This window comes from Ambystoma mexicanum, chromosome 2p (genome assembly GCF_040938575.1).
Source record: "Ambystoma mexicanum isolate Mex_15411 chromosome 2p, UKY_AmexF1_1, whole genome shotgun sequence".
Taxonomy (NCBI): Eukaryota; Metazoa; Chordata; class Amphibia; order Caudata; family Ambystomatidae; genus Ambystoma; species Ambystoma mexicanum.
The window spans coordinates 1,210,539,112-1,210,566,547 of record NC_090923.1 but is presented as its reverse complement, the minus strand read 5'-3'; the positions used below and the strand labels follow the sequence as shown (position 1 = coordinate 1,210,566,547).

At 49.3% G+C, this 27,436-nt stretch overlaps 1 protein-coding gene across 1 annotated transcript in view; it reads right to left on the bottom strand.

Moving 5' to 3' along the window:
* Window positions 1-27,436, bottom strand: part of ATP6AP1 (ATPase H+ transporting accessory protein 1) — a 386,669-nt gene that overhangs the window by 92,191 nt on the left and 267,042 nt on the right. Inside the window, exons 6-7 of the mRNA XM_069645470.1 lie at window positions 23,048-23,133; window positions 11,955-12,184 (exon numbers count right to left, since the gene is read on the bottom strand). Coding sequence (XP_069501571.1) covers window positions 11,955-12,184; window positions 23,048-23,133 — 316 coding nt within the window. The remainder of the gene's footprint in view (window positions 1-11,954; window positions 12,185-23,047; window positions 23,134-27,436) is intronic.

The following is a 27,436-nucleotide window of genomic DNA, read 5'->3' as shown; positions in this document are numbered from 1 at the left end:
GCCCAACTGACGTAAACCGGTGTCGGCAATGTCCGTTGCCACCGTGATGGCGTAGTCCGAAGCAATCTCACCCTCCTGTAGGATTTCAAGGGCCTCAGCCCTTTTGGCATCCGGAAGGAAGTCCAACAGAGAGGCGATTTTGAACCACAACTCCCTGTCGTAGCGGGCTACGATAGCCAGGGCGTTGGCCGCCTTCATAGTCGTCGCTGCGGATGAGATGATCCGTTGTCCCATCGTGTCCAGCTTCCTGCCCTCGCCGTCCGGCGGCGAAGTTGATGTGGAGGCCGATGCCCCCCCCCCCCCCCCAGCTTTCTTCTTTGCCGCCGCCGAGACGACCGAATCCGGGGTAGGTTGCGCCTGAAGGCACAAGGGGGCAGCGTCGGGGACCCGGTACTTCTTCTCGTACCGGTCCCTCTTTGCCAATTTCGTCGGTCGGGGACGCCCGAGCAGGGGGCGACGGCGGACACGTCCCGTCGTCGCCTCCGTCGTCATCTGTACCTGTCGTAGCTGTGTCCGTGCCTGTATCATCCCCGTGGGTAGTAGACCGAGGGGGAAGGCAGAGCAGACAGCCGAAGAGGTGGCGTAGGATGCGTCGTCCTCCTCTTATGCAGTGGACTTTCCGAAGGTCCTGGCTCCGGTTCCCCAGTCGGATCTGGCTCAGGTACCTCCGTCGGGGGGGAGGGGCAACCTTGTCCTTATCTCCGAACATAAGGACTGAATCGCTGACAAAATGGCTGCCGAGGTGACCTGCGGCGCCGGAAACAACGGGCGCGAGAGCTCTTGAGGAGCCTTGTCGGCGACCCCGTCGCTCTTGCCGTCGCCCTCGTCGGGATCCCTCCCGATGGGCTGGGCCTCTTCCACGACTTCGATGAGCTCTTCTTCAGAGGTCGTGTCCGTATCCACGCTGGCCACCAGCCCCTCCCCCACCTTTTCCAACGAGGACTTCGTGGGGGTCTTCTCAATGGGCCTGAAAGACGACTCCCTCTGCAGTGGCAGGGAGACTCTGGGTCCTGAGGGCACCTCCACTGGTGTAGCCTCCACAGGCTGAGCCAGGCCCGCGGCGACATCCTCAATCGAGGTATTAGCAGGGTGAATTAAGGCCATCGTCACCTTCTGGACGAATGGGGCCTTCACCTTGGGGGGGGGGGGGGGGGGGGGAAGGTCAGAGCCTTGCTCCCCCTCTGCCGGCATCTTCGAGATCGACCGGGGCCTCTCCAGAAGCTTCGCCGGGTTCTCGGACTTCCTCTTACCCGAGCCAGAGCATTGGCTCGTGGTTGATGGCGCCGGGGAGGATGCGCCCTGCCTGGCAGCCAAGGAGCCTGACCGTTCATTGCTCCCGGTGCCCGCGGACTCGCGGTGCTTACCCTTTTGTTGGGCCCCCGTCGCCGGGCGCCCTCACAGGACTTAGAAGACCGCTCCGACTTCTTTTTCTTCTTCTCGCCTGACGGGCTCTTCCCTTCCAGCCAGTTGGCGAGACGGAGGTGGCGATCCTTCATGGTCCGCTCCGACAAGTTCCCACAAAACGCGCAGTCCTTCTCCGTGTGCTTCTTGTCCTCATGGAGACAGAGGCATAACGAATGCTCGTCCTCCTTGAAAACATTCTGAAGCTGGCATCCAGGGCAGATCCTGAACAGCTTCCCGGGCGTCGAGCTTCCTTTCTCCTGGGCCATGTCCGGGGTAGGCCTCGGAACTTCTGGAATCCTCCAAAAGCGTAACTCGACGAAATCTTCACCCTTGAGGGGCGTAGAAAACTCAAACGGATCCCCGTTGATCGGATGCAGAAACGGTGGAGCTTGAGGCTCTATTTAACCGAAAAATGAGAAAAATCTGAAAAAAAGCGCAAAAACGCAGCAAAAGCTCGAGAGCTACAGCACGAGGACTCCCAACACTTGAACGTGCAGTAAAAATCTGAGGATGGCTGCCAGAGGCGGGGCTTAGGGAGAGGGCAGTCATTGGCTGGGGGCAGTATGACCCAGAGACCAGTGATTGGTTACTACTAAGAAAGACAGATCAGAAACGAAACGGATACTGATTTTTTTTCTATACCGAGGATTCCCGGCCTAACGACGGGGAATATTCATGAGCATGTGAATCCATGCCAGACCCCATGCTGGAGAATGGAAGCTTGTCAGCCACAGGACGATTCCGGGGCACTTCCGAAGGCTTTCATTTGCAGGGCACTGAGCAGACATCAGGAATGGATGGTCCCTCCACTCCAAGGGTCGCAGCTCCTTGCAGGACTGATAAAGATCACGTCCAAGACAGGGCTCCTCTAGGCCAGCAGCAGAAGTTGGTCGCCAGGCCTCCTTTGAAACAGGTCTCAGGATTCTTCACAGGTCTGGCAGCTGGATAGGATTCTTGGCTCTTCAGTTTTCTCCAGGATCTCTGAAGAATGGGTGCAGGGGGTTCTCTTATACTATAAGACAGGTAACAGCAGCTGCCCTCCCTAGCCAATGACATGACTAGCCCACCTCACCCCCCCAGCAGTGGTACAATCAGGACCACTGCGGGAATATTCATGCATGCCACTCAGACACACTGAAATCAGTTTGTGGATTGGGACCAGACAGTCCCAACTCACATCCTGCCAGCAAACACACATCAGTAGCCCGCCAAAAGCTTCTACTTTCCCAGGCACTGGAAGTCCATGATATGTATTACTGACCGTAATAGCATTTCTGATGATTGTATCTGCCTAGATTCACATGCTGTGCATATGGTCCAACATCCAGTGGTAACTGCAGAGTATTCCATCGTGTCTTTCGGGGAGCGAAAGGGGAGTGTGTGGGAGTGTGTGGGAGTGTGTGGGAGTGTGTGGGAGTGTGTGGGAGTGTGTGGGAGTGTGTGGGAGTGTGTGGGAGTGTGTGGGAGTGTGTGTGGGAGAGTGTGTGGGAGAGTGTGTGGGAGTGTGTGTGGGAGAGTGAGTGTGAGTGTGAGTGGGAGAGTGAGTGTGAGTGTGAGTGTGTGTGTGTGTGTGTGTGTGGTGTCACTATCCCTATCGTGACATGTAGTGTACCCAAAATCCCTCACACGCCAAGGTCCATCCGATTGTATTTTTTTTTCTGCCATGAGGGAGCCCAAGGCTATTGTGAGCGAGTACATAAAGAGAGAATGTAGTAAGACGTCTATGTTCCTTACAGCGGAGAGGGGAAGCTGGGTGGGAGCATGTGCATCTAAGCAGATACAATCATCAGAACAACAAGTTACTTAGCAACTGGTAAATTTCTTTCGACTGGATGTTCCTCCAACGCATTCCACATCTTTGACATGTAATGTCCACAGCTGTGCACTTCGGAAACTTTTTCGGCAGAAGGTGTCATGCGTCAATAGCCTCGGGTCCATGTCCCTCGAAGGCCTCCGTCGATGGTGACGTCACAGGATGTTATAAATAGGACGCACGGCACCTGTAGCCTCAGTTTAAGTTTTTTTCCCCCAGAACGTGTGGAACCAGTCCGATGCCTGCTGGACTGCACTTTGCAGCTTCCGTTTTCCGCAAGACTATCGCATAGGAAATTCTCCTGAGGGGCAAGCTGGGAGGGCGATGTGGAATGCATTGGAACATCCAGTCGAAATAACATTACCAGTTGGTAAGTAACTTGTTCTTCGAATGGATTGTGTCCTCCAACACATTCCAAATCTTTGACAGACTCCCAAAGCAGTACAAGTAAATGTAGGATGGAAAAGAATTTAGAGTACCCAATTAGATTGCGGAATAAAGAACCGCCTTCCCAAAGGCCATATCCTGACCATGGATTGTATCCCGGGAATAATGATGTTTTACAAATGTATGGACTGAAGCCCATGTAGCGGCATCACAAATATTCCTAATAGGAACACCCCGCTGGAGGCCGTTCGAAGTAGCCACGGCCCTAAGGGGAATTAGCCCTCAACCCTTCAGGAGGGTCCTTACCCGCCAACCGGTAACACTACGTAATGGTAAAGGTAATCCACCTGGACATGGTCTGTTTGGTAACAGCCTGGCCCAACCGGTGTCCAGCATATACTACAAAGAGTTGATCATCCACTCTGACCCTGGACATCCTAGAAATGTAAAAGCTAAGAGGTCTCCTAGGATCCAACCGATGGAAACACTCCTCTTCCTTACCAGGATGAGGAGGAGGGTAGAAAGATGGAAGAACCACCTTTTGACTCAAATGATATTCAAAGACTACCTAAGGTAGAAAAGAGGGACGTACTCGCAGTACAACCCTGTCCTTGTGAAGCACAGTAAAGGGTGGCTTAGATAAAAGTGCCTGCAATTCACTCACTCTGAATGGAAGTAACCGCAACCAAGAACAGTCTTGAAGGACAGTAATCTCAAAAGGACAAGAGCGAAAATGTTCAAACGGAGCACCCATGAGAAACTTCAAAACCAAATTCAAATCCCAAACCGGCACCTGGAAGGGTGACGGCGGAAATACATTAGTCGGTCCTTTAAGAAACTGGGAAATCAAAGGAATCTTAAAATAAGAACATTCTTCAGATGAGCGCTTAAAGATAGACCGCGCCACCAGGTAAACTTTAAATGGTACCCACCTGAAGGCCCCTGTGGGCCAAAGAAAGCAAGAAAGAACCATAGCAATGGAGCACTGAAAGGGATCAACATTGTGAACTCTGCACCAGTCGCAGAACTTACGCCAACGGTACAGGGATTTTGTTGCAGGCCGCCTGGCCGAAAGCAACTCCTCCACCACGTCATCCGGGAGGTCCCAATCCTTATACCTCAACCTTTCAGATACCAAGCGTGAAGGTTGCCAGTCTTGACCTCTGGATGGAAAACCCGACATCCCCTCACCCCCTCACTCCCTCTCTCCCTCCCTCCCGATGGGGACAAAGGCGTGGAGGGCAGCTGGACGTTTCCAGAAGGTCCGGGTAACATGCTCTCCTGGACCAATCCGGAGCAATGAGGATCACGTGGGAACCGAACCGCCGTAACCTCTGCAACACTTGAGGAATGACGGGGACTGGAGGAAACACGCACAGCAGTGGGAATGACCAATCCACCATGAACGCGTCTCCTAAGGCTCCTCTTGGAGGAAATTCTCTTGAGCAGAATCTCTCGCACTTCCGGTTGACACTGGTGGCCTAGAGATCCACTTGCGGGGTTGCCCAAAGGGCGAAGATCTCCTGAAGGACTTCCTGAGAAAACTCCCACTCGTGGGAGACCCTGCTCTGCCTGCTCAGAGCATCCGCTGCTGCATTTTTGTCTCCGGCCAGATGAACTGCCGAGATAGAAATTTCCAGGTGGATGGCCCAGAACCAGAGCTGCATTGCCTCTGTACAATGGAAGTGACCCTACCCCCCCCCCCACATTTTTGTTGAGGTAATGCAGGACCACTGTATTGTCTGTCATAATCAGGACACTCTTCTCCTTTACAGAGGGCAGAAACGCCTTCAGGGCTAGCCTGATGGCCCTCAGCTCTAACAAATGGATGTTGAGTCTGGACTCCGACGGAGACCAACGACCGCTGGCAGTCAAGTCATTGGCATGAGCGCCCCATCCTGTGAGGGAAGCATCAGTCATTACCGTCACTTCTGGCCACGGTTGCCAAAACTGTTCGCCCCCTCATTAGGTTCCCTTCTTTGGTCCACCAGAGAAGATCCTGGGAGACCAAGGGTGGAATCGGAATGGGATCCGACATCTTGCTGGAGAACTGCGACCACTGCATCTTGAGATCCCACTGCAGGGATCAAATCTGCAGCCTGGCCTCTGGCACCAGAAAAATGCAGGATGCCATTAGGCCGAACGACCTTAAGAATTCGAAAAGCCGGGAGACACTGGGCATGTTGAAACTTGTCCACCATCTGCACAATGTGATGAGCCCTTACCTTGGGAGGCAAACACTTCCCAATGACGTGTCCAACACAGCCCCGATGTACTGCAGCTGTTGGGAAGGTGTCGGTTGCGACTTCTTGAAATTCAGGGAGAAGCCCAGCCTGTGGAGGGTGCAGCAGGTGACACAGATGATCCAACGGTAGCTCAGATCAGCCAGTCGTCCAGGTGGGGGGTTAGACATGAATCCCCCTCGTCTTGGGTACGTTGCCACCACCACCATGAGCTTGGTGAAGACCTTCGGGGCAAAGGTCAATCCGAACGGCAGGACCCAAAACTGAAAGTGTGAGTCGCCAGACACAAACCTCAGGTACTTCCTGTGCGCGGGATGGATTGGCACATGGAAGTAAGCATCCTTGAGGTCCAGAGACACCACCAATCCTGAAGTTGAAGGGCCTGGAGGACTTGAGAAAGAGTGACCATCTTGAACTTGTCCTTCTGGAGAAGTTTGTTCAACCAACGCAAGTCCAGGGTGGGTCCCAATCCCCAGTCTTTCTTTGGGATCAAAACATAAGGGGAATACCATCCCTTGTTCCTCTCCGCTACAGGCACCAGTTCTATAGCGCCTTTCTCCAGTAGGGACAAGATTTCCTGCGCAAGGAGCGGATCCGGAAGCTTCAAAGAGTTTCCTCGGTGGATTGTCGTGAGGCTGCCTAAGGAAGGGAAGGCAGTAGCCGTAGGCTAGGGTATCCAAAACCCATGCCATTCTTCGAGATGCTGAGACAGTCTGCCCCCAACGGTGAACCATGGGACATGACCTCACGACTGTTCGGAAGCAGCTACGGCAGCGCCTGAAGGCAAAGAGGCAGCTGCCTGAGCGGCTTTGGCACCACGATTTCCCCGACCAGCACGGGTACTTTTTCGCTGGCCCCTTTGACTGGCGGACCCTCTCGTTCTACCAAAGGAGGAGTAGTAACGGAAAGAACGTCCCTTCCACTGCTGTCCTAGGACGAAAAGGTGGAGGATGACGCACTGCGGCGCTCAAAGATTTCATTGCAGCTTTTGAGGTCTGCAACCTCTCAAGGCTCTCATCAGCCTTGCTGCCGAACAAATGTGTGCCATCAAAGGACATGTTCAGAAGACAAGCCTGCACATCCAGAGCAAACCCCGACTTCCACAAATCTGCGTATAACTGTGCTCGTAGCCATGAATCGGCTAACACTGTTGGCCGTATCCAAACCCGACTGAAGGGATTCGCACATGGCATTCTTGCCGTCCTGCACAAGAGCAAGGAACCCATCCCTTTCTTCACCCTCGGGAAGATGCTCAGCCACCAAAGTAACAATTCCAAAGAGTGTGTGAAAACCTTGCCAAGGCACACATGGAGTTGGCCGATTTCAAGGCCATGCTCCCAGCAGAAAATACCTTCCGGGCCGAACTGTCGAAACGCTTGTCGTCCCTATCAGGAGGGATGGTAGGGCCTCAGGGTGGCCGTAGCCGCCTGAACCACCAAAATCTCAGGAGTGGGGTGAGTAGATAAATAGCTGGGGGGGGGGGGGGTCGCTAACCGGAGGGCAGTATTTCTTCGCTAAAGATTTATTCACAGCCGGAAGAGATTCCGGGGACTGCCAAGCAAGCTGTCACCCTTTTCTGCAAGGTAAGATGAAAGGGCAAAACAGGGTCAAAGGACGGACCGTAATCCAAAATGTCCGTCAGATCATCCTGCACAAAGTCTTCAGGAGGACTAGACCAGCCCAGATACTCTGAGACCCTCACCAAGAGCCTCCTGTACGGAGACTCTGCATGAGCCCCAGGCTGTTACACTTCAGGCTTCCCCGTGGGCCTCCTTGCAGAATACGACTTCTTTGCAGGCTCCTCTATGGTCCAGGTACAAGCTACCATGGCGTCTGTACAAACGTCGACGCAGTCCGGGTCACCCGACACGTCTTGTACGTTGAAGACGTACAGCAAGCCACGCCCCTCCTACGACTATAAAACCACCGTCTTCCAAGGGGCTCGTTGCTGCCAATTAGCATTACCAGCTACGCGCGGTTTCGTCCGTTTCCTCTTCGTGTCTCCCTACACGACTCCTCATCTGAACTCCTGGTTTTGACCTTTGCCTGCCTTTTGGATTGCCTCGTCTCCCTCCTTTGTTCCTGTCGTGCTCGTCTGGTTGTCGGACTCGGAACGCTACTGGATCCTGCTCTCTTCTGTGCCTCGCGGTTTATTCCTGGTTGCCGCTCTGCACACCAAATTGCTGTCTACTATACGGATCATCTCAACGGCTATTCAACTATACTTGTGTACTCGGGTACATACTTGATTGACATTCCTCATATTTGCTAATTGTTACCTCCACGACTAGTTTGGATATTTGTCTTCTGTTGGATTCTGGGACATTGAGTGACTTTCCTCTGAGATTGCTCTTACGTGCATATAAACGCTTTCCTGATCTGCACCAACCCGGCACTAGTGCGTCCCTCGTGCCGTTCGGGGGTTACTTCCCTATACTAACTTCCCTGTTTGTTATTTTCTCCTGTCGTTGTCTTCAGAATCCTGGACTCTTCTTCCTCCATTTATCTTTACTCAGGTCAGTTGTTATCAATCCTATAGCTATAGTTGCAACCGATACTGATTTAGATCATTTCCACTCATTTGTGTTATTCTTTGTAGATCATCCCGGGGAAACTCTTGTTTCAGGATTCGCAGATGGTCTGGCGTCAGGCGTCTTGGGCGGTCTGAACTGTGGTGGCCGGGTGAATTCCATGCAGTACCTGTGGGCGACTGTTTTTAGAACCCACTGGTCTGATGTAATCTCCTTCCATGCTGAAAGGAAAGATGTTAAGTGGCCCCCGACCGGGGTGACATGGGAGGGGACCTGGATCCGTAGGTCATTTCTGACCAGAGGCTGTGGCACCTCTGGAGTCAAGGCCTTTGCCTCTGCCCTTCCCGCGTCGCTGACCCCTAGGTGGATAGCTGGCAGGGGTGCTGGATGCTTGACCTGAGTTCCAGTCGTTTCCTGTGTTGTACATGTTTTGGGCAGAACAAGATTGACCTCGAAAGGACCGGCGGGAACCACTTCCCCTCCTGGGGAGTGGAGGGGGTTGTGTGATTTCAGAGTCTCATGCTCTTTTTTGGCAGCCGCTAGGGCCTCGTCGACTGCTTTATCAAAGAGATTTGACTCTTCGATAGGTTTGTTAATAAGAGCTACTTGAAGCCCGAGTTTCGGAGCCAAGCATGTTTAAGCAGTGTGCCCTGAGCCAGTGATCTTCCTGCTGTCTCCGCAGTATCCATAGTGTTTTTTTTTTAAAAACATTTTGGTTGACCTGACTGCCCTCGGCCACAATGGCGAGTAATTTGTTTTTTGCGAGTTCAGGTAGCTCCTGGAGACCTCCTTGTATAAGGTTCCACTGCGCCTCTCCTGTAGCAAGGGGCACTCCCGCCCGTTTCCCGGTGGTGGTAACCACTAGGGAATCGGGGGTGGTGTGGCTTTTAATTTATTGAGGGTCAGTAGGCGATGGCCGAAATAACTTCTCCACCCTTGGATTTACTGCCCTGGTGTGGGCTGGTGTGACAAGAGAAGGAGCCAATCTCCTTTTAATAGAGAAGAATGGCTTGACTGGAGAGGGGGGGAGGGGTTTTTTTTAAGAATGTCCTCCACAAAATCTTGTTCAGGTATGACTTCTTGGGTGGCAATCTAGTAATCGGCTGCCTTCCTTAAGATGGTATTAAAGGCCATCTGATCATCTACAGGTGAAGCCTGGTGGGCCGGGGTGGGAGCAGGGGAGCCACACACAGGACATCTGTTTCCTGATTCTGAGTAGAGAGTGCCCATGGCTCTGTTTCAACTCGAGTGTCCTCCCAGTTGTCCGTGGCATCCACCTGGTCATTTGCAGTGTAGTCCTGCAGGAAGGTAGTATCTCCTGCCTCATCAAATGTCTTGATATGTGTCCATTTGAATTTCATCTTCAGGGTGGTAGAAGTGAAATGTTCCTGAGAACGTTTTAAATTTCCAGGAAATCTTAAGGTCGACACAGAAAGAGGATCCTCCCGAGGTCTCTTGGGTGTAGGGTGCTCTGAAAGCCAGACAATCCTTTACAAGCTGTCCATGCACCCTTCAAATTTTTTCCCTGGTCCATTTAGACGAATCAGAAGGTGCAAAAGGTGGAAAATCTTCATTTTCTTGCCTTTGGCGCCGAGATGTGTTACTAATAGTGCTAAACAAAGGCTCCTGACTGACTTCATTATCTTCGCGAGCAACGGGGTGCTGTGGCGCGTCTTTAGACGTATCCGCTGCATGCTCCTTGTGTTTCGTAGGCTTCAGCCCCACTGCCTTAGTAATCCTCGCAATGCTTTCGGCGATGTCCGGCGAATCGTGGCGTGCCATATGACTAGGAGGCCTAGCAGTAGATTTTTGTTCTACCGGAGCCTTAGAGGGTTGTTGGAGCATCAGCTGAGCACGCTTTGACAGCCAAATGTGATTTTGTTGGTAGCGCCCTTAATTTTCGAAAGCCCAGTCGCAAGCCGCTGCTGCAGGGAAGGTTGTTTATCGTCAAGATCCGAGGATTCCGTCGAAATTTTCGGCGGTCCTGTTGGCGCTTTCACCAGTTCGACAGAACCGTCGAAATCGGGGGAAAGGGGTTGTGTGTTTAGTGTGGGTTTCTTGTATGCCCCTGTCGCTGGGTGTTGTCCCTGTAGCGTCACTTACGTCAGGCCTGGAGGGATCGGGGACGGGCGTTGCGGATCTAGAAGTGTCCGTCCTAAGGTTTATAGCATCCAATACGGATGCTTGGTCATCACTAGTGCCCCCGTCACTTTTGGCGGGTGCGGCGGTGGGGAAAGAAGGTCTAGCCCGTGACATGCCGTGGGCAGCCCACCGCTTAAAGCAACGCTCCTTAAGAGTTTTTGTTCGAAGGAGTCTACAAACTGCGCACCGCACTTCATTGTGGTCAAGGGGCAGTCAATTATTGCACTTATCGTGCTCGTCCTTCGACAGGTATATGACCCTGCAAGAGGGGCAGAACCTAAATGGTGTCCTTTCCATAGTGAAAGGTAATGAAAATGAGGACCAGACTTAGAGGGTAAAGAGGGAGAAAAAGGAGAGACATAGCGAAAGATATGACCACCCAACCCCACTCTCCCTAATGTGGCGGCCGGCCAGAGGGCGCGGCCACGCGGATGCCTCTGCCGCCAGATCTTAGGCGTCGAGGTCCACCGCCGTTCAAAGTTCCTGGAGTCTTCGTCGTAGTATTTGAAGCACCATCGAAGTGACTTAGGGGAACTAACCGACAAAGTCGGTAAACCAGGTTCAACAAGGTCTCTTATGAAGAGCTCAGCAATGGGGCGACCAGTTATCTGGGTGGAAAAAAACAATCTGAGGGACCTCGGCGCGTGAGGGATTTTGTGTACACTACATGTCACGATAGGGATCGAGTTACAGACACGCCTATGCCGACATCCCCTTTCGGTCCCCCAAAGACAAGATGCAATAAACACTATGTCGGACGATATGCACAGCATGTGATTCTAAGCAGATTAACAAGCATCGGAAAAGTATTTTCCTCGCTGCTCAGGCCAGGAAGGCGGCTAAATAACAAGATGGCAAAAGGACAAGTGAAAAATCTCGTGGCACAGCCATGTTTGACTAGTAGCCACAGTTAGTAGCCAAATGCAGCAAGGCTAAAACGAAAATTCCCAAAAAGTGGGGACAAGTCACTGCTTCCACCAGTTTATCCTTTTTAGCACACCTAGGGTAACCAAAAACCATCTGAGTGTTAGTCTAGGGCAAAACAAAAATGTACCCAATTGTACTGCAGTGTAAGCTGTTTCGTACAATGATAAAAAGTTACCACAAGGAAGAGCGAGAAACAGAAATCACGCTGTTGAGCCCTGTATTACAATTACCAACAAGATATTTATTTGGTGCATAACCATGACATGTGAGAGTAGAAAGAATTGACCCCAACCACAGATATCCTGCACATTGAGGGATAGTGGGAGGTGACGCCCTTATTCAGCCAAAGACTGCCAGTGGGCAAACAGGAGAATCATAGGATCCTTCAACATTTTTAAAATCATGCAATGTCTCTAACCCTGACACCGCTACCCTCCCTCAAAAAGGCAGAATCCAGAAATGGCACAATCTTTAAAGAAAAAGAAAAACAGCTGTTCGTACACTCACCTGATGTTCTCAGAATCGCAGAAGGTTTCCTTGCCGATGGGAGAGGAGCTGCTGAAGGTTTCATTGGTCAGCTCCTGCCACTTGTCACCAAAATACACAGAAATGTTCTTCGCCCATAACATGATACAGGGGCCAGCACTGCCATTAAAGACCAGAGGGGCATAGGTCACAGACGTATGAAGCAACTGCCGACCTACACGGTCCACCTCAAAGGAGACATCACGAGCCACCTGAGGAAGAAAAGGTTGAAATGGGGACTTCATGGATTACACTTACATCTTCCATATATACAGTGTGGGAAAAGCCATGCTGAACAAAAGGTGGACACAATCAAATAGGAAGAGAAGGTGTGAGAAGAGGTGAACAGAAACTAGCTGCAGATTGAAATGCAGGTGTTTTTTCACCAGATGCTGTTTGCAGATGCATTAGAGATCTACCCTTCGCATTGCGTGTGTGGATATCAGACATCGTAAAAGAACATTGATTACAAGAGAATCTGCCCCATTTATTTTCCTGCAGCCTCATCAAAACTGGCAAGGCCTTTAAGAGCGCCAAGCACCTGTGACATCACATTCTTCACAGAAGGTCTGAGAGGTTGCAGAGTATAATTAGGTTAAGGCTCCCATATGCCACCGCTACAGTAACCACAGGATCTACGAAAGGAACAGGTTTCCTCACTACCCACAGCCCACCAGATAATGTAAAATGGCATTATACCCAAGCAGTACCAGACAAACGATACTACCAGGCTGTCCTGGCCCCCGGCTTCTCCCAATTTGGCGTAATAGCTCTGAATGAACTAAGACACCAGGTAAGATGTTGCTGTTCCCTCTGGGGCTGCACATTTCCTCATGAGTCCAGCAGCTGCATTAGAGTTCCGCAGAAGACCAGGAAAGGTCCCACTGGAATAAGGCTTGAGGTACATAAACTTACATTTCATTGTCAATCAGTTCCCCATATGGATGAAATCACATGACTATATGTACCAACAAAATGAAGAACTATGAAGGAGTGAATAAAACAAGGCAAATTCTTTCACCAACCCAATCCGTAACAGTGGTTAAATAGCAAAGTGGCAAAACAGAGGGTGCAAGACATGACAATCATTCGGAGCACCATACAATGATCAGTCGGCTGCTAAAAACAATAGCTAGTGCATATGGATTATTTTCTCCTAAAGGAAGGTCAAATGTAGGACAACACTAGCAAACATTTTCAAAAGAACAAGTTACTTACCCCTGGTAACGTTCTTTCGACTGGATGTTTTTCCAAAAGATTCCTCATCTTTGACACTTGGTTGTCCCAGCTACAGCTGCTTCGGAAAAATGTTTTCGCTGGCAGAGCACTGTGTGTCGATGGCGTCGAGTCGATATCCCTCGAAGAACTCAGTCGAGGGTGACGTCCTCTGTGTTTATAAATAGCACCCGCGGAGCCCGCTGGCCTCAGTTCTGTTTTTCCCTCTCTTCTTTATGCAGCAGAGATAAACTACAGGCATGACAGTACTCAACCTTGGTGGAGCGGAAGCTGTAATAGCATGGGACATTCTACAGAGGGGTAGGTTGGGAAGGCGATGAGGAATACGTTGTCGGAACATCCAGTTGAAAGAACGCTACCCGGGGTAAGTAACTTTGTTCGAATGGATTGTGTCCTCCAACATATTCCTCATTTTTGACAAAGCAGTGTTTATCATCAAAGGAGGGAGTAGAATTCTACATACTATATTTTTTCCAGGGCAGAGTGTTAGGCAAGGTTTGAATGCAGTACCCTCTGGGAACACTACAAACAACTCTGACTACAGGTATAGGAAACCCAACTTTTGGTGTAAGCTTGTACTACACAGTTTTGGTAGCGTGTTGAGCAACCGGGCTCATCTCAAGAGGGGTCAATGTGAGCTGTAGTTGAGTTACAGAGATTTACAGTTACAAGTATTCAAATAAACTCTTACACTCATGGTTTCTTTAATAAACAATTAGTAATTTAACAGTAAGTTAGAATAAGCCTTCTTCAGAAGGGGGCAATATACCAGTAACACTCAAATACACTTCATGAAATACACACTCTTAATAGTAGATACCCTTTTGGGATAGCCCACAGACACTAACTACATCCTCAGGTGACTTCAATTGCTAGGGACATTAATATATCACTGTTGCATTTAAAATCATGTAGTAATAAGAAGTCAAAGGAAAAGATTATCTAGAACATACAAGAGACCACACATATTCTTAAGCAGGCAAATACTTTTAGATCCCCCAATAAGAGTAATTCAGTGAAAAGAGGTAAAGTCAATAGGCAAAAGTTTATATATGAGCTGAAGCACTTCTTTGTAGTTAAGTAGAAAGTCTTTGCACAGTGTTATAGAAGTCTTCGAAGAAAAAGAAGAATGAAATGTAGGGCCACAAGCCGATTAGACTTGTGAGTAGTAGAAGATGCAAGCAACTCTACAGTAAGAGGCAAGCTCTTAGACTTTACAGTACCTTTAGAATGAAGAAAAAGTGCAGCAGATGACTTCTGTTCCTGTGCAGCTCTGCAGATCTGACTGTTCCTGGGCCTAAGTCTTGGGGACAAGAGGGAGGACTTCTGGGGATTTCTGCACTGCAATGGGACGGTCACCGCTCGCAACCGACAATCTTCAATTCAGTGGCTGTTCAGTGTTTCAGCTCGTCCAGTCTACCGTAAATAGCAACACTGCGGTTCCTGGCTGTCAAGATGGACTTTCCTTGCTTCCGGGGTCCCGCACTCTGTTGAGGGTTCTTAGGTTTGGTCGGTCCTGCTTCCTGGGAGCCCGGAGGATCTTCCTGGAGCTCTACGCCAGCTTAAAAGCAGCGCACACAATCTGGTGCTCCTCTCCCTGGCTTTACAGTTTCCAGCAGCAACTCTGTGGAAATTCAACCAGCTCCGAGATGGATGTCCAAGTGGCTTACTTTGGAGTTGATTGGTCCCACCAACTCAAAGGGAGAAGTTGTCCTTGCAGAGGCTTCTCCGTCGATACGAATTTGGAGTTTCAGCACAGCAGCCGGGCAAACCAACGGTCCATGAGTTGTAGCAGGCGTCCTCTTCAAGTTCTTCTTCGGTTCCTTCATCCAGTGGTCGACTGCCTTCCAAGACAAAAGCCTCGCCTTTTATGGAGTTCTCTCCCATTCATTCCAGCCCAGCTGTTAGTCACCCAGCAGGGTTGCTGCCTTTGCATACAGTCAGCCGGCCAATCACCACAGTGTGCATTTGGGTCTCCAAGGAGACTAAGCACAGGGAGGTTGGGGCACCTCCCTCACATAATGCCTACCCCAGACACCCTGGAGCCAGAGGCCGGCTTCACTCGTGAATCCTGCCAAAGGCAAAGCGAACAATGGGACCAAACCTGGTTTGGCGTGCAGAGTAAATCTCAAGAAGGACCTTTCCACAAAGAAATGGCGAAAAAAAGAAGACCGGGGCCATTTTGACAAAAATGGCACCCTTGGGTGCTTTACTGCAGCTGCGAACGCAGCCCGAGGTAAAATCCACACCACAGTAGTTTAAACGAAACCACTGCCACCAGCCATTCAGTGAGAAAAGGGCAACATAAAAAGTGTCACATGAGAAGCTAGCCAAAGGGGATACTAGATAACCCCACCAGCACCCCATTGTAAGATAGTGTGTGCTGGGCCTAGAAAGTTACAATGGTAAGTAAAGTCATTTTCACTTTACTGCTCTTGGAAACAGTTTATCCAAGAAAAGCTATTTAATTAAACCTTTGGGAAATCAGAAAGACTTCCCTGTGCCACTGCACTGAATGTGCTGTATAACAATGTAAATGATGATGCCTAGGGAGTTTATCAGACTCGATAACCAAAAGAGTTCAAAATCACAAAAATACATCAGAGAGTGGGAACAAAGGGTGTCTCTCTCCAGGTAAAAAAAAAAAAACAAAGTCCTCAAAATCCATCAAAGTTGCTGGGGGTCTCTAAGGTGGAGGGAATTAGGAAGAATTCTCAGAAATTTGCTAACACAGAGCAAAGTACTGCCTTGCCAAAACAACAGAGCCTGAGAATGGGAATCATCCAGGGCATAATATTTTGTGAACTTGTGTATTGTTGACCATGTTGCAACGTCACAAATATTCCTAATAGGAACTCATCTTTGCAGGGCTGTAGATGTGGCCATGACCCTAGAAGAATGAGCTCACAAGCCTTCAGGAGTGTCTTTCCCTGCCAGTTTGTAGCACTCAGAAATTGCCAAAATGACCCACCTAGATCAGGTCTGTTTGGTACCAGCCTGACCTAGTTTGTGTCCTGTATACCCTATGAACAATTGATCGTCCAACCTAATCTTGGATGTTCTTGAAATGTAAAAGCTTAATGCTCTTTTAGGATCTAACCTATGGAGTTATTCTTACCAGGATGAGGTGGAGGGTATAAGGAAGGCAGGACAATTTTCTGGTTCAGATGAAAATCCGAAATTATTTTTGGTAAACATGAAGGTTGTCCTTGTAGAAGACTGTAAAGGGTGGCTTAACTGACAGTGCCTGCAACTCGCTCCCTCTGTGTGCCGATTTGAGAGCAACCAACAAAATGGTTTTAAAGATTAACAACCTTAGAGGTCACGTGTGCAATGGTCCAAAGGGTGCATCCATTAAGAATGTTAAAAACAAATTTAGGTCCCAAACCGGAACCTGGAAAGGAGATGGAGAATAAACATTAGTGAGTCCTTTCAAAAATTCAATCACTAGAGGGATTTTGAAATAAGAACACTCCTCTGACGAACACTTAAAAATGTATAGCACCGCCAAATAGCCTTTAATGGCACCAGTCTGGAGCCCCAAATTGGCTAAGGATAGAAGGAAGGATAAAACATCTGGTGTCTTGCACAGAAAAGGATCAACTTTTTTTCCCTGCACCAGTTGCAGAACTTGTTCCAACGCACAAAGATTTTATTGCTCGTCTTCTGGCCGAAAGCAAAACCTCCATTATGTCATCCAGGAGGTCCCAATCTTTCAGAAGCCAAGTGCGAAGTTTGAGACTATTGACCTCTGGATGGAGAACCTGACCCCCCCCCCTCTTGTGAGAGAAGATCCTCTCTCTGGGGAATATGCATCAGACAGATGGGCAGGTCTAGAAGGTCCAGGTACCACGTTCTTCTGGCCAAATCCGGAGCAATTAGGATCATGTGCATCCTGAACTTTCTCAACCTCCTGATCACGCGAGTAATGACGGGGACCGGAGGAAACGCATACAGGAGTGGAAACTCCCAGTCCACCACCAACGCGTCTCCTAGAGTTCCTCTTGGGGGAAATTCCCTGGAGCAGTACCGTTCGCATTTCCGGTTCATCCCGGTTGCCAATAGATCCACTTGAGGGGTTCCCCAAAGGGTGAAGATCTCTTGAACTTACTGACCTAGTTCCCACTCATAGGAGACTGTGCTCTGCCTGCTCAGAGCATCCGCCACTGTTCTCCTCTGGTAGGTGAACTGCCAATCGAGATATTCCTTCTTGAATTGCCCAGTTTCAGAGCTGCATTGTCGCTCTGCACAGTGGTAGTGACCCTACACCTCCTTTCTTGTTGAGGTAATGCATGGCCACTGTGTTGTCCATCATTATCAGGACATTCATTCCCCGTACAGAGGGCAGGAAAGCACTCAGCGCTAGTCTAATTGCCCTCAGCTCCAAAAGATGGATATGCAGTTTGGACTCCGATGGAGACCAACGAATGCCGACTGTCAGATTTTTGGTGTGGGCTCCCCACCCCATGAGTGAGGCATCCGTCACTACTGTAATCACCGGCCATGGTTGCCAAACGGGTTCTCCCTTCAGAATATGTTCCTCGCAGGACCACCACAGAAGATCCTGTGAGATCCTGGCTGGAATCTGAAGTCGGTCCGACATCTTGCCTGCGAATTGGGACCATTGTGTTCTTAGAGCGCATTGAAGGGACCTCATTCTCAGGCGGGCTTCTGACAACAGAAAAATGCAGGATGCCATGAGGCCAAGCAACCACAAGAAATCGAAGGCCGGAAGCTTCTGGCCATACTGAAATTTGGATACTATCTGAAGAATATCTTGAGCCCTCACCTTGAGAGGCAAGCACTTTCCCCAAGGAGGTGTCTAGTACAGCCCCAATGTAATGAAGCAGTTGGGAAGGTTTCATATGGGACTTCTTGTAATTGAGGGAGAAGCCCAATCTGTGAAGGGAGTGGGAGGTGACGTCGAGATGATCCGAGGCTTGTTCGGGAGAACGCGCCCTGATCGGCCAATCGTCCAGGGAAGGGTAGACATGAATCCCCCCTCCGCTGAGGTTTGCTGCCACCAGTTTGGTGAAGCCCCTCGGGGCGGAGGTTAGCCCAAAAGGCAGAACCCGAAACTGATGAGAACTGCCAGCTGCAAACCTTAGGTATTTTCTGGGCTTGAGATGGATTGGCACATGAAAATAAGCATACTGAAGGTTTAATGACACCAACCAATCCTGGAGTTGGAGGGCCTGAAGGATCTGAGAAAGAGTGACCATCTTGAATTTGTCCTTCCTGAGGAACTTGTTCAAGCATCTCAAGTCTTCGTCCTCCATCCTTTTAGGGGATAGAAAAAATACAGGGAGTACCATCCCTTGTTCCTCTCCGCTACAGGTTCTGGTTCTATAGCACTTTTCTCCAGCAGGGTTAAAATTTCATGCACAAGGAGCGGATCCGGAACCATCAAAGAGCGGTTCCCCGGTGGATTGTTTTGAGGTCTTCTTATAAACTGAAGGCAGTAACGATGGGCTACGGTTTCTAGAGCCCAAGCATCCGAAATAATGGCTTGCCATTCTTCTAAATACTGAGAAAGTATGCCCCCCACTGGTGAACTGTGATTCAAGACCTCAAAGTAGTTTTGGAGGCGGCTGCTGCAGTGGCCGAAGGCAAAGAGGCTGCTGCTTGAGCTGGCTTGGCACTTTTACCTCGTCCACAAGGGAATTTTCTCTGGCCTCTTTGACTGGTTATTCCCCTCGCCCTTCCAAATGAGGAGTAGTAGCAAAAAGATCTACCCTTCCAAGGTTGTCCACTAGTACGAAAAGGCTGAGGATGCCCCCCCAGCGGCACTTCAAGACATGGCTGCTGCCTTAGAGGTCTGCAACTTCTCATGGCTCTCGTCAGCCTTGCTGCCAAAGAGATGAGACCAGTCAAAAGGCACGTTGAGAAGCCTTAACTGCACATCTGGTGCAAACCTTACTTTCAACCACGCATGTCTGCGTATCACAGTGTTGGTTGCCATGGATCTGCCGACACGATCCCCAGTATCCAACCCCGATTGAAGGGATTCACAACTAGCTTCCTTGCTGATAGCGAAGTAGCCATCCCTTTCTTCCCCTTCGGGAATATGCTCTGCCGCCATAGATCTGCAATCCCACAGAGTGTACGAAAATATTGCCAGGGCACAGGTGGAGTTGGCCGATTTCAGCGCCATGCTCCCCGCTGAAAATACCTTTCTTGCCCATCCATCTACACGCTTGTCGTTCCTATCAGGAGGGATGGTAGGGTACGCTGCCTGCTTCGACGTTGCTGTAGCTGCCTGCACCACCAGACTCTCCGGAGTGGGGCGTTTCGACAGGTAGTCGGGGTCACCACTGGAGGGGCGGTATTTGTATCAGATTTTTATTAACTGCCGGATTGGTATCCAGAGTTTCCAAATTTCCATACACCCTTTTCTGCAAAGCCATATGGAATGGCAATACCGGGTCAGTTTGAGGACTGTTATCCAAGATATCGGTTATATTGTGCTGTTCATAAGGGAGTGATGGTCTGCTGCATCCTAGGTATTCTACAACCCTAGACATGAGTTGTCTGTATGGAGCGTCGTCATGTTCGCCAGAAAGTATCAACTCCAATCGCCGACTGCAAATTGTCATGTAGATCTTTAATCCTGGACTCCTCTGAAATCAAACACTCTGGGATAGTGGGCATTCCATATTGGAGCCCAAAAGCAGCATCCTCCCCATCAGAATGTTCATCTTCATAAATTGGAGAGTGATTTGAAAAACTCCTCTGTGGGTAAAAGAGTAGAATTCTTTTCAGATAGAGTCTGTATAGGCTTCGATGGCGTTGAAGGCTTTATTGGCGCAGATTGAGAAGAGGTCCTTTACACCAATGGAACAGCTAGCGTATATGGCGTAGCCGTCTTCGAAATTGTCTATGTTGACGCCGTGGTCAAAACTGGTGTCGACACCTTTGTCGACAGAGGCATAGCAACAGTCGAGGACACCGTTGGTGCCGACGTCTTTAATTGCGTTGAGGGTCTAGAACGAATCAGGGATCTCAACCTTTCTTTGTGCTTTACATCATGAGAGGGCTGAGGGCTCAGTTTGTCAGGCCGCTTTCCCGGGCTCTAGGGCGTGCAGGATTTTGGACGGAACCTATCTTTACCGGCTTGCTCGGAAGGCTCGGTAGAGGCATGACCCTGTTCTTTCGAAAGCTTCTCCTGCTGGGGGAGATTTTTTTTTGTGGGACATGCGACCCTTTCGGGTGAGTTGTCCGAGGAAGACGCCGAGTAAGGCGACCTCCGGTGCCTCCTCTTCAACTTTTTCGTTAGACGATGAGGCACCCGATTCTCTTAGACGAAGCAAAAGCTGTTGCTGAAAAACAGAACCGAGGCCAACAGGCGCCGTGCATGCTATGTATAATCCCCGATCGACGAGGCCTTTGAGGGACATCGACTCACCGCCAATGACGCACGGTGCCCTCTGCCGGGGAATTGTTTTTTTTAAAAGCAACTGAAGCTGGGACAATAGAGTGTCTAAGATAAGGAATACGTTGGAGGACACAATCCATTTGAAAGTTATTTTATGTTAGCAACCCACTTGAGAGCCAGAGTTTGTGGTAAACAACGAAATACAACCTGTGGAGGAAATGTTTAACCCTTTAAGTGCCAAGGACGAGATACCTCATCCTTGACGGTGCACACACAGTGCCAAGGACGAAACAGCTCGTCCTTTTCGGCACCTTGTTTTGAGCGATCCCTGCAAAGCAGGGATCGCTCAAAACTGTAATCCAACCCCCGGGCTATGTGAGGGGGAGGTCCCCCCTCACTGCCAGGGGGCTGGATTACCTTCAGTTTCACGTCGGCGTGAAAGTGAAAGTAAATCCACCGCAGCAGCCATTTTCGGCTGCTGCGGTGGATAAAGAAGGTGAGTGCCCTTCTTTGTCAGCCTCGATCTCCGGCTGTATTTCAAGCTGGAGATCGAGGCAGGTATCGTTGGAAAGAGATTCTCCCCTTTCCACACAACACAATGTTCACTTTGTCTGGGGTTCTGGGTAATAAATTCTGGGCCGCTTCGCGCAAGTCAGACCTCTGTGGATTCCCACGGGTGTCCTCTTTTGGGAAATGCATGGGGTTCCCCGTTTCCCTTGCTGGCTGCGACACCCTAGGCCCAAATCTGTAGGTTGCCCACATGAACAAAATGGGCAGTGGCGAATGGCTTGGGGTTCCCAGTCGGTTACCCTTTTCCTCTTGCGCCCCCGGTTGGTGCACCCACACATGTAATAAAATCTGGGCCGATGTGCGCAAATCATACCTTTGCGGATTCCCACGGGTGTCCTCTTTTCGGAAATGCATGGGATTCCCTGTTTTCCTCGGTGGCTTGGACACCCGAGGCCCATATCTGTACGTTGTGCCGTTCGGCAGAATGTCTGAGATTTCGCTCTGAAAACAGACTTGGGGTTACTTGTGTTTTAGGCTTTCCCCTTGGCGGCCAGGTAGGTGCACCCACAAATGTGGGGTACCGTTTTCATCGGGACACCTGTGGGAACGCGGGACGGTAGGCCATGTGTTGTGTTTGTGTGGTTTTCATAACGTTTTGACCCATTTGCTGGTGCCCTTTGTCTCACAACCCTTTCTTTTCCCAAATGTGACCTACATTTAGTCGCTGCTTTAGCCCCCATACACTTTTGTAACCTGCACAAGTCACCTACCCTTGAAAAGGTCTGCCTGTGCTCTTTCAAAAAATGTATGGCTGCCGTTCCTCACCACATTGGTTTTCCCAATTTACACATGCTAAGTGCCTCTGGTCAGGTCGTGAGCGTAAAACTCCTGTGTACCATGGCTCAGTGTTTGGCTTGTGGTATTGCTTGTTTTGTAAAAACACTACAAAAATGGTATGCTCTCCTAACTGCAAGAGTCGGGGGAATGTAGCGGAGCATTGCTTTTCTCAAAATTCATAGAAGCCATTGCCGTACCAAGCCAACCATGTCCAACACATACCTTTTTTTTCAGTCATTTTCCCGCTTTTCCCCCATTCGATGGCAGTTTCCCCTACCTAGTTGTTGCCTGACCTATGCAAATCACCCCTTCCTAAACCTGGAATTTTGTCTACTTTTCAGAAATATATGCCTTTCTGTCCTCCAATTTGGCTTTCCTGCCCTTTTCTTCCATTCCGTCCATGCATGTCCAATTGGCAAAAATGGCAAAAATCGCCTACCTCTCACAAAACGGTTGATAACCACATCAAAATAATTGTTTCCCATTTCCACTCAACCTGTTCCTGAAAGCCACGACATTGGGGAACTCAGCACAGCAAACCATTTGTTCCTAGCTCTTACAAGGAAAAAAAACACAGGCTTCTTTGTACATCATTTTATTGGCATTTTTTGAAAAAACCCAAAATTTTCACACTTTTTCCTCATTTTCTCTCACCCCCCTACAGCAACCTGGGATTCCTGGGTGGCGTTACGACCGCCTACATGTGGGACAAAAAGGAGCCAAATTTGGCCGAGATCTCTCATGTAACAAAAGTTACAAGCCATTGAATGGCCACATACCAAAAAAGGCCCTGGCACTGGGGAGAAATACCCATGGCACTTAAAGGGTTAAGGTATTAACTTGAAGTGGTCTGCGGCCAATATAACTCCAGATTCTGCGTTGCGTTCAGTCTACCCCATTAGCTATTCAGGCACAAATAATTTCAAAATTACATGTAAAATACTCCTCTCACAAACATATGCTTAATGTTAGAACCCAGGCAGTCTGGAATAATCTTGAGACATTTGTGTACGTCTTCTACATGCAATGGGCACACACCACAGTAAACTGTAAACAAAAGCAAAAAGGTGAACCTTTTCTCTTCTTCCAACCTTTGAGGTAACAGGGCAAGACTTACCCGGGAGGGTCGCATGGTAGTGAGCAGTGCGATGTAAGAGATGTCTTCAGATTTCATTGTATTCAGCACCTGTCCAAGAACTTCATCTGACAGAGGGGGAGAAAGAGGACTTGTGTCAAACAAAAGGGAAGATACAGGTCTAGTCACAAAAAATGGGTGCACTTGCTGCATACAATAAAGTGAGGGTGCTTGACACTAGGCATGTGGTGGATAACCGCAGCAAGTGAAATCAGTTGAGCCTGCAGCTGAGGAGCCAATACCGCAAAGTGCACATTGTGGATGGCAGGGTACCGCACAGGCTGTTGGAGCTCCTCTAAAAAGTGTCAAGTTTGCAGGCGTGAGACATACAGCAACCATTAGTACTACTCAGAGGGCATATAACAGTAGATCTTGGTCACTCACTTTCTGCTCTTGGTCACTCATTTTCTGCTCTTAGAACGTTTGCCCCAAATTTAGTTTAGCACTCAGCAGCAAGAGTAAAGATCCATCAAATGTTGAGTACCCCATTTAACACACTGACTAACTCCTGATCAAAACAAAATCTAGATATATACTGCCTTCTCAAAAAGTGTTGCTCACAAAACAATGATCATCTGGAATCACGCAGGTTTTACGCAGCAACAAATGGTTGCTTTAGAGTGAAGTGACGAGCCCCCACCTAGAGAAGTTTGCCGTAGCACCCATCCAAGATAGTGAACACATGATGCCTATTATCAGGTTAATCCAGAAATCCCAACACTTTAATCAAGCACAGGGCTCCACAACTTTAGACCAACGCAAGACACCATGAATTATTTACATAGAGGCTACTACAACACCCGACTTTCATTGTGTGAAAGCACTACAACAACCCTGACCTCCTGGCAATAGGAACCCAACCTTTGCTCTAAGTCTGTACTACACAGGTTGGTAGCGTGTTGAGCAGGCAGGCTTATCCCAAGAGGGGTCAATGTGAGCAGTAGGGGAGTTGCACAGAGATTCACACTGACAGGTTTTCAAATAAACTCTTACACAAAAGGTTTCTTAATAAAACGATTATTAATTTAACAGTCAGTTTGAATAAGCCTTCTTCAGAAGGGGCAATATAGTAACACACAAATGCACTCCAAAATACACAGTTTCTCTAAATCAGCAAGTACCCATTTGGGATGGCACACAGACACTTCCTACACCCTAAGGTGACTTAAATAGCTAGGGCACTGTGGACATTAATATATCACTGTTGCATTTAGAACAATACTTAGAACTCTATTGCTAAGAAAAAGGTTATTAGAACAAAACAAGAGATTGCACAAATATTCTGAAGAAGGCAAGTACTTTTGGTAACCCCAATGCAAAATAAGTTACCCCTTCCTGGAAGGAAGACAAAACACAAAGTCAGAGGGAAAAAAAGAGTACCTTCAGGGAGCCAGGCCAGGCCAAAGTCAATTGGGCAAAAGTCTAGGTGAGCTGAAGCAATTCTTGCAGGTAGGTAAAAGTGTTGCAAAATGTTTTAGAAGTCTTAGTAGACAAGAAGAAGTAGGGCCACATACTTATGAGGCTTGTGAGGTAAAGAAGCTGTTAGCAACTCAACAGAAGCAACCAAGACAGGTCTCAACTGAGAACAAGTGAGGTTACACAACAAGAGGTCAGTTCTCCAAGACTGTACAGTGCCTTTCGTTAGAAGACAAACGGTTCCAGCTGGCTTCTGTTCCTGTGCAGCTCTGAAGATCCTGTGTTCCTGGGCCTCAGTCGTGGGGACAAGAGGGAGGATGTCTGGAGGACTCTTGCACTGCAACGGGACGGTCAGTGACAGAAAAGGACCAACTTCTATTCAGTGGCACTTTGCGGTTTCAGCTGCTCGCGTTTCAGCAAATAGCACCACTGCAGACTCTTGGCTGTGGGGATGGGCTTTCCTTGCATCTGGTGTCCAGCACTCTGTTGAGGTGGCTCAGGCTCGGTGAGTCCTGCTTCCTGGGAGTCCGGGGGATCTTCCTGGAGCTCTTGGCCAACTTAAAAGCAATGCACACGATCTGGTGTTCCTCTCCCTGGCTCTTTGGTTCTAGCAGCAACTGCAGTGGAAATACAACCAGCTTCGAGAGGATGTCCAGGTGGCTTACTTTGGAGTTGATTGGTCCCACCAACTCAAGGGGAGAAGTCATCCTTGCAGGGCTTCTCTAGTCGAGACAAATTCAGAGCTTCAGCACAGCAGCAGGGCTTCACCAGGCAAACCAACTGCCCAGGAGTTGCAGCAGGAGTCTCTTCCAAGTTCTTCTTCAGATTCCTTCGTCCAGTGGTCAACTCCCTTCCAAGCCAAAAAGCCTCGCCTTTTATGCAGGTTTCTCCCACTCAATTCAGCCTAGCCGTCAGTCACCGAGCAGGGTGGCTGTCCTTGCCGGACAGCCAGCCGGCCAATCACCTAGGAGTGCATTCCTGTCTCCCAGGAGACTAAGCACAGGGAGTTTTGGGCACCTCCCCCTCTTCCTGCCCCCACCAGACACCCTGGAGCCAGAGGCGGGCTTCACTCATGAATCCCGCCAAAGCCAAAACGAATGAAGGGACCAAACCTGGTTTGGCACGCAGAGTAAATCTCAAGGAAATTTCCACAAAGAAATGGTGAAAAGACAACCAGGGTCATTTTGACAAAAATGACACCCATGGGTGCTTTACTGCAACTGCAAACGCACCCCACGGTAAAAGCACACCACGGTAGCTAAAAGTAAATCACTGCTGTTAGGGAGAATTCTCAAAAATGTGCCAATTCCCTTCACCTTAGAGACCCGCAGCAACTTTGCTGGATTTTGAGGACTTGATTCTTTTAACTGGAAAGAGTGAGCCCTTTTTCCCCACTCTTTCATGTATGCTTTACTATTGTGTTCTTGGATTATGGAGTTTTAAGATAACTCCATAGGCACCTTTTCATGTGTGTTACACAGCACCCTCAGTGCAGTGACACAGGGATGTCTTTTTCTAGACTTCCCAACGGTTTAAATACCTTCTCTGGGATAAACTACTGTTTCCCAGATAATTAAGGTTAAATTGACTTTACTAGTCTTTTTAAATTCCTAGAACCAGCACACACTATCTTCCTATAGAGTGCTAGAGGGGCTACCTAGTATCCCCTGTACCTAGAAACGCATGTAGCAGTCAAATGCTACCTTTTTCTATCGAAATGGCTGGTGGCAGTGGTTTTACAACAAACTACCATGATTTTTCCCGACTGCGAACACAGGTAGCTAAAAATCGCAGGAGCCATGTTTTTCAAGATGGCGCCTTAAGCCCCTTTGTTTAAACAGATCCCGGTCTTCTTTTTTCGCCATTTCTTTTAGGAAAGGCCCTTCTTAGCGTTTGTCTCTGTGCACCAAACCACGTTTGGTCTCTTTGTTTCTATGCCTTTGGTGGGCTTCAGGACGGAACAAGTTACTTACCTGTAACTGTTGTTCTCCAGCATGGGTCTGGCATGGATTCACATGCTCATGAATATTCCCCGTCGTCAGGCTGGGAATCCTCGGTAAAGAAAAAACCAGTATCAGTTTAGTTTCTGATCTGTCTTTCGTAGTAATAACCAATCACTGGTCTCTGCGTCATACTGACCACAGCCAATGACTGCCCTCTACCTAAGCACCGCCTCTGGCAGCCATCTTCAGATTTGGAAGCACGTTAAGTGGCAGTATGACCAAGTGAAGAGCCGCAGAGGGGTAGGCGGGAGGGTTCGCATGTGAATCCATGCCAGACCCATGCTGGAGAACAACAGTTACAGGTAAGTAACTTGTTCCTTCTCCAGCATGGGGTCTGGCATGGATTCACATGCTCATGAATAAAGAATACATAGCAGTACACACATGCACCACCACGGGAGGTGGCAAAGGCTCAAAATTAAGCATTACATCAAACTCAACATTAAGCATCTTACCTCCTCACCAGGCTCATCTCAGGCGAACAGGTTGCGCAGCACTGCTTGGCCGACCCTGGACTCCTCCCTGGAATCCCGATCGACGCAGTAGAACTTCGTGAAGGTGTGCGTCGACCTCCACGTAGCAGCCCTGCATATGTCCAGCAGGGGCACACCAGAAAGGAACGCCGTGGTAGCTGCGATCGCTCTGGTGGAATGGGCTCTCGGACGGCCAGGCAGCGGTCGGTTTGCCAACTGATGACAGTACATGATACAGGCGGGGAGCCATCTGGAAATGGAACCCTTCGAGAGAGCCTTCCCCTGATTGACAGGTCCAAAGTTCACAAAGAGTTGTGACGTCTTCCGAAAACACTTCGTGCGGTCCACGTAGAACTTCAGCGCTCTAGCCACATCCAGCGAGTGCAAAGTCCTCTCAGCCGGCGACGAAGGCGACGGGAAGAATACAGGCAACACCAAGGGTTCGTTGAGATGGAAGTCCGACGGTACCTTGGGCATGA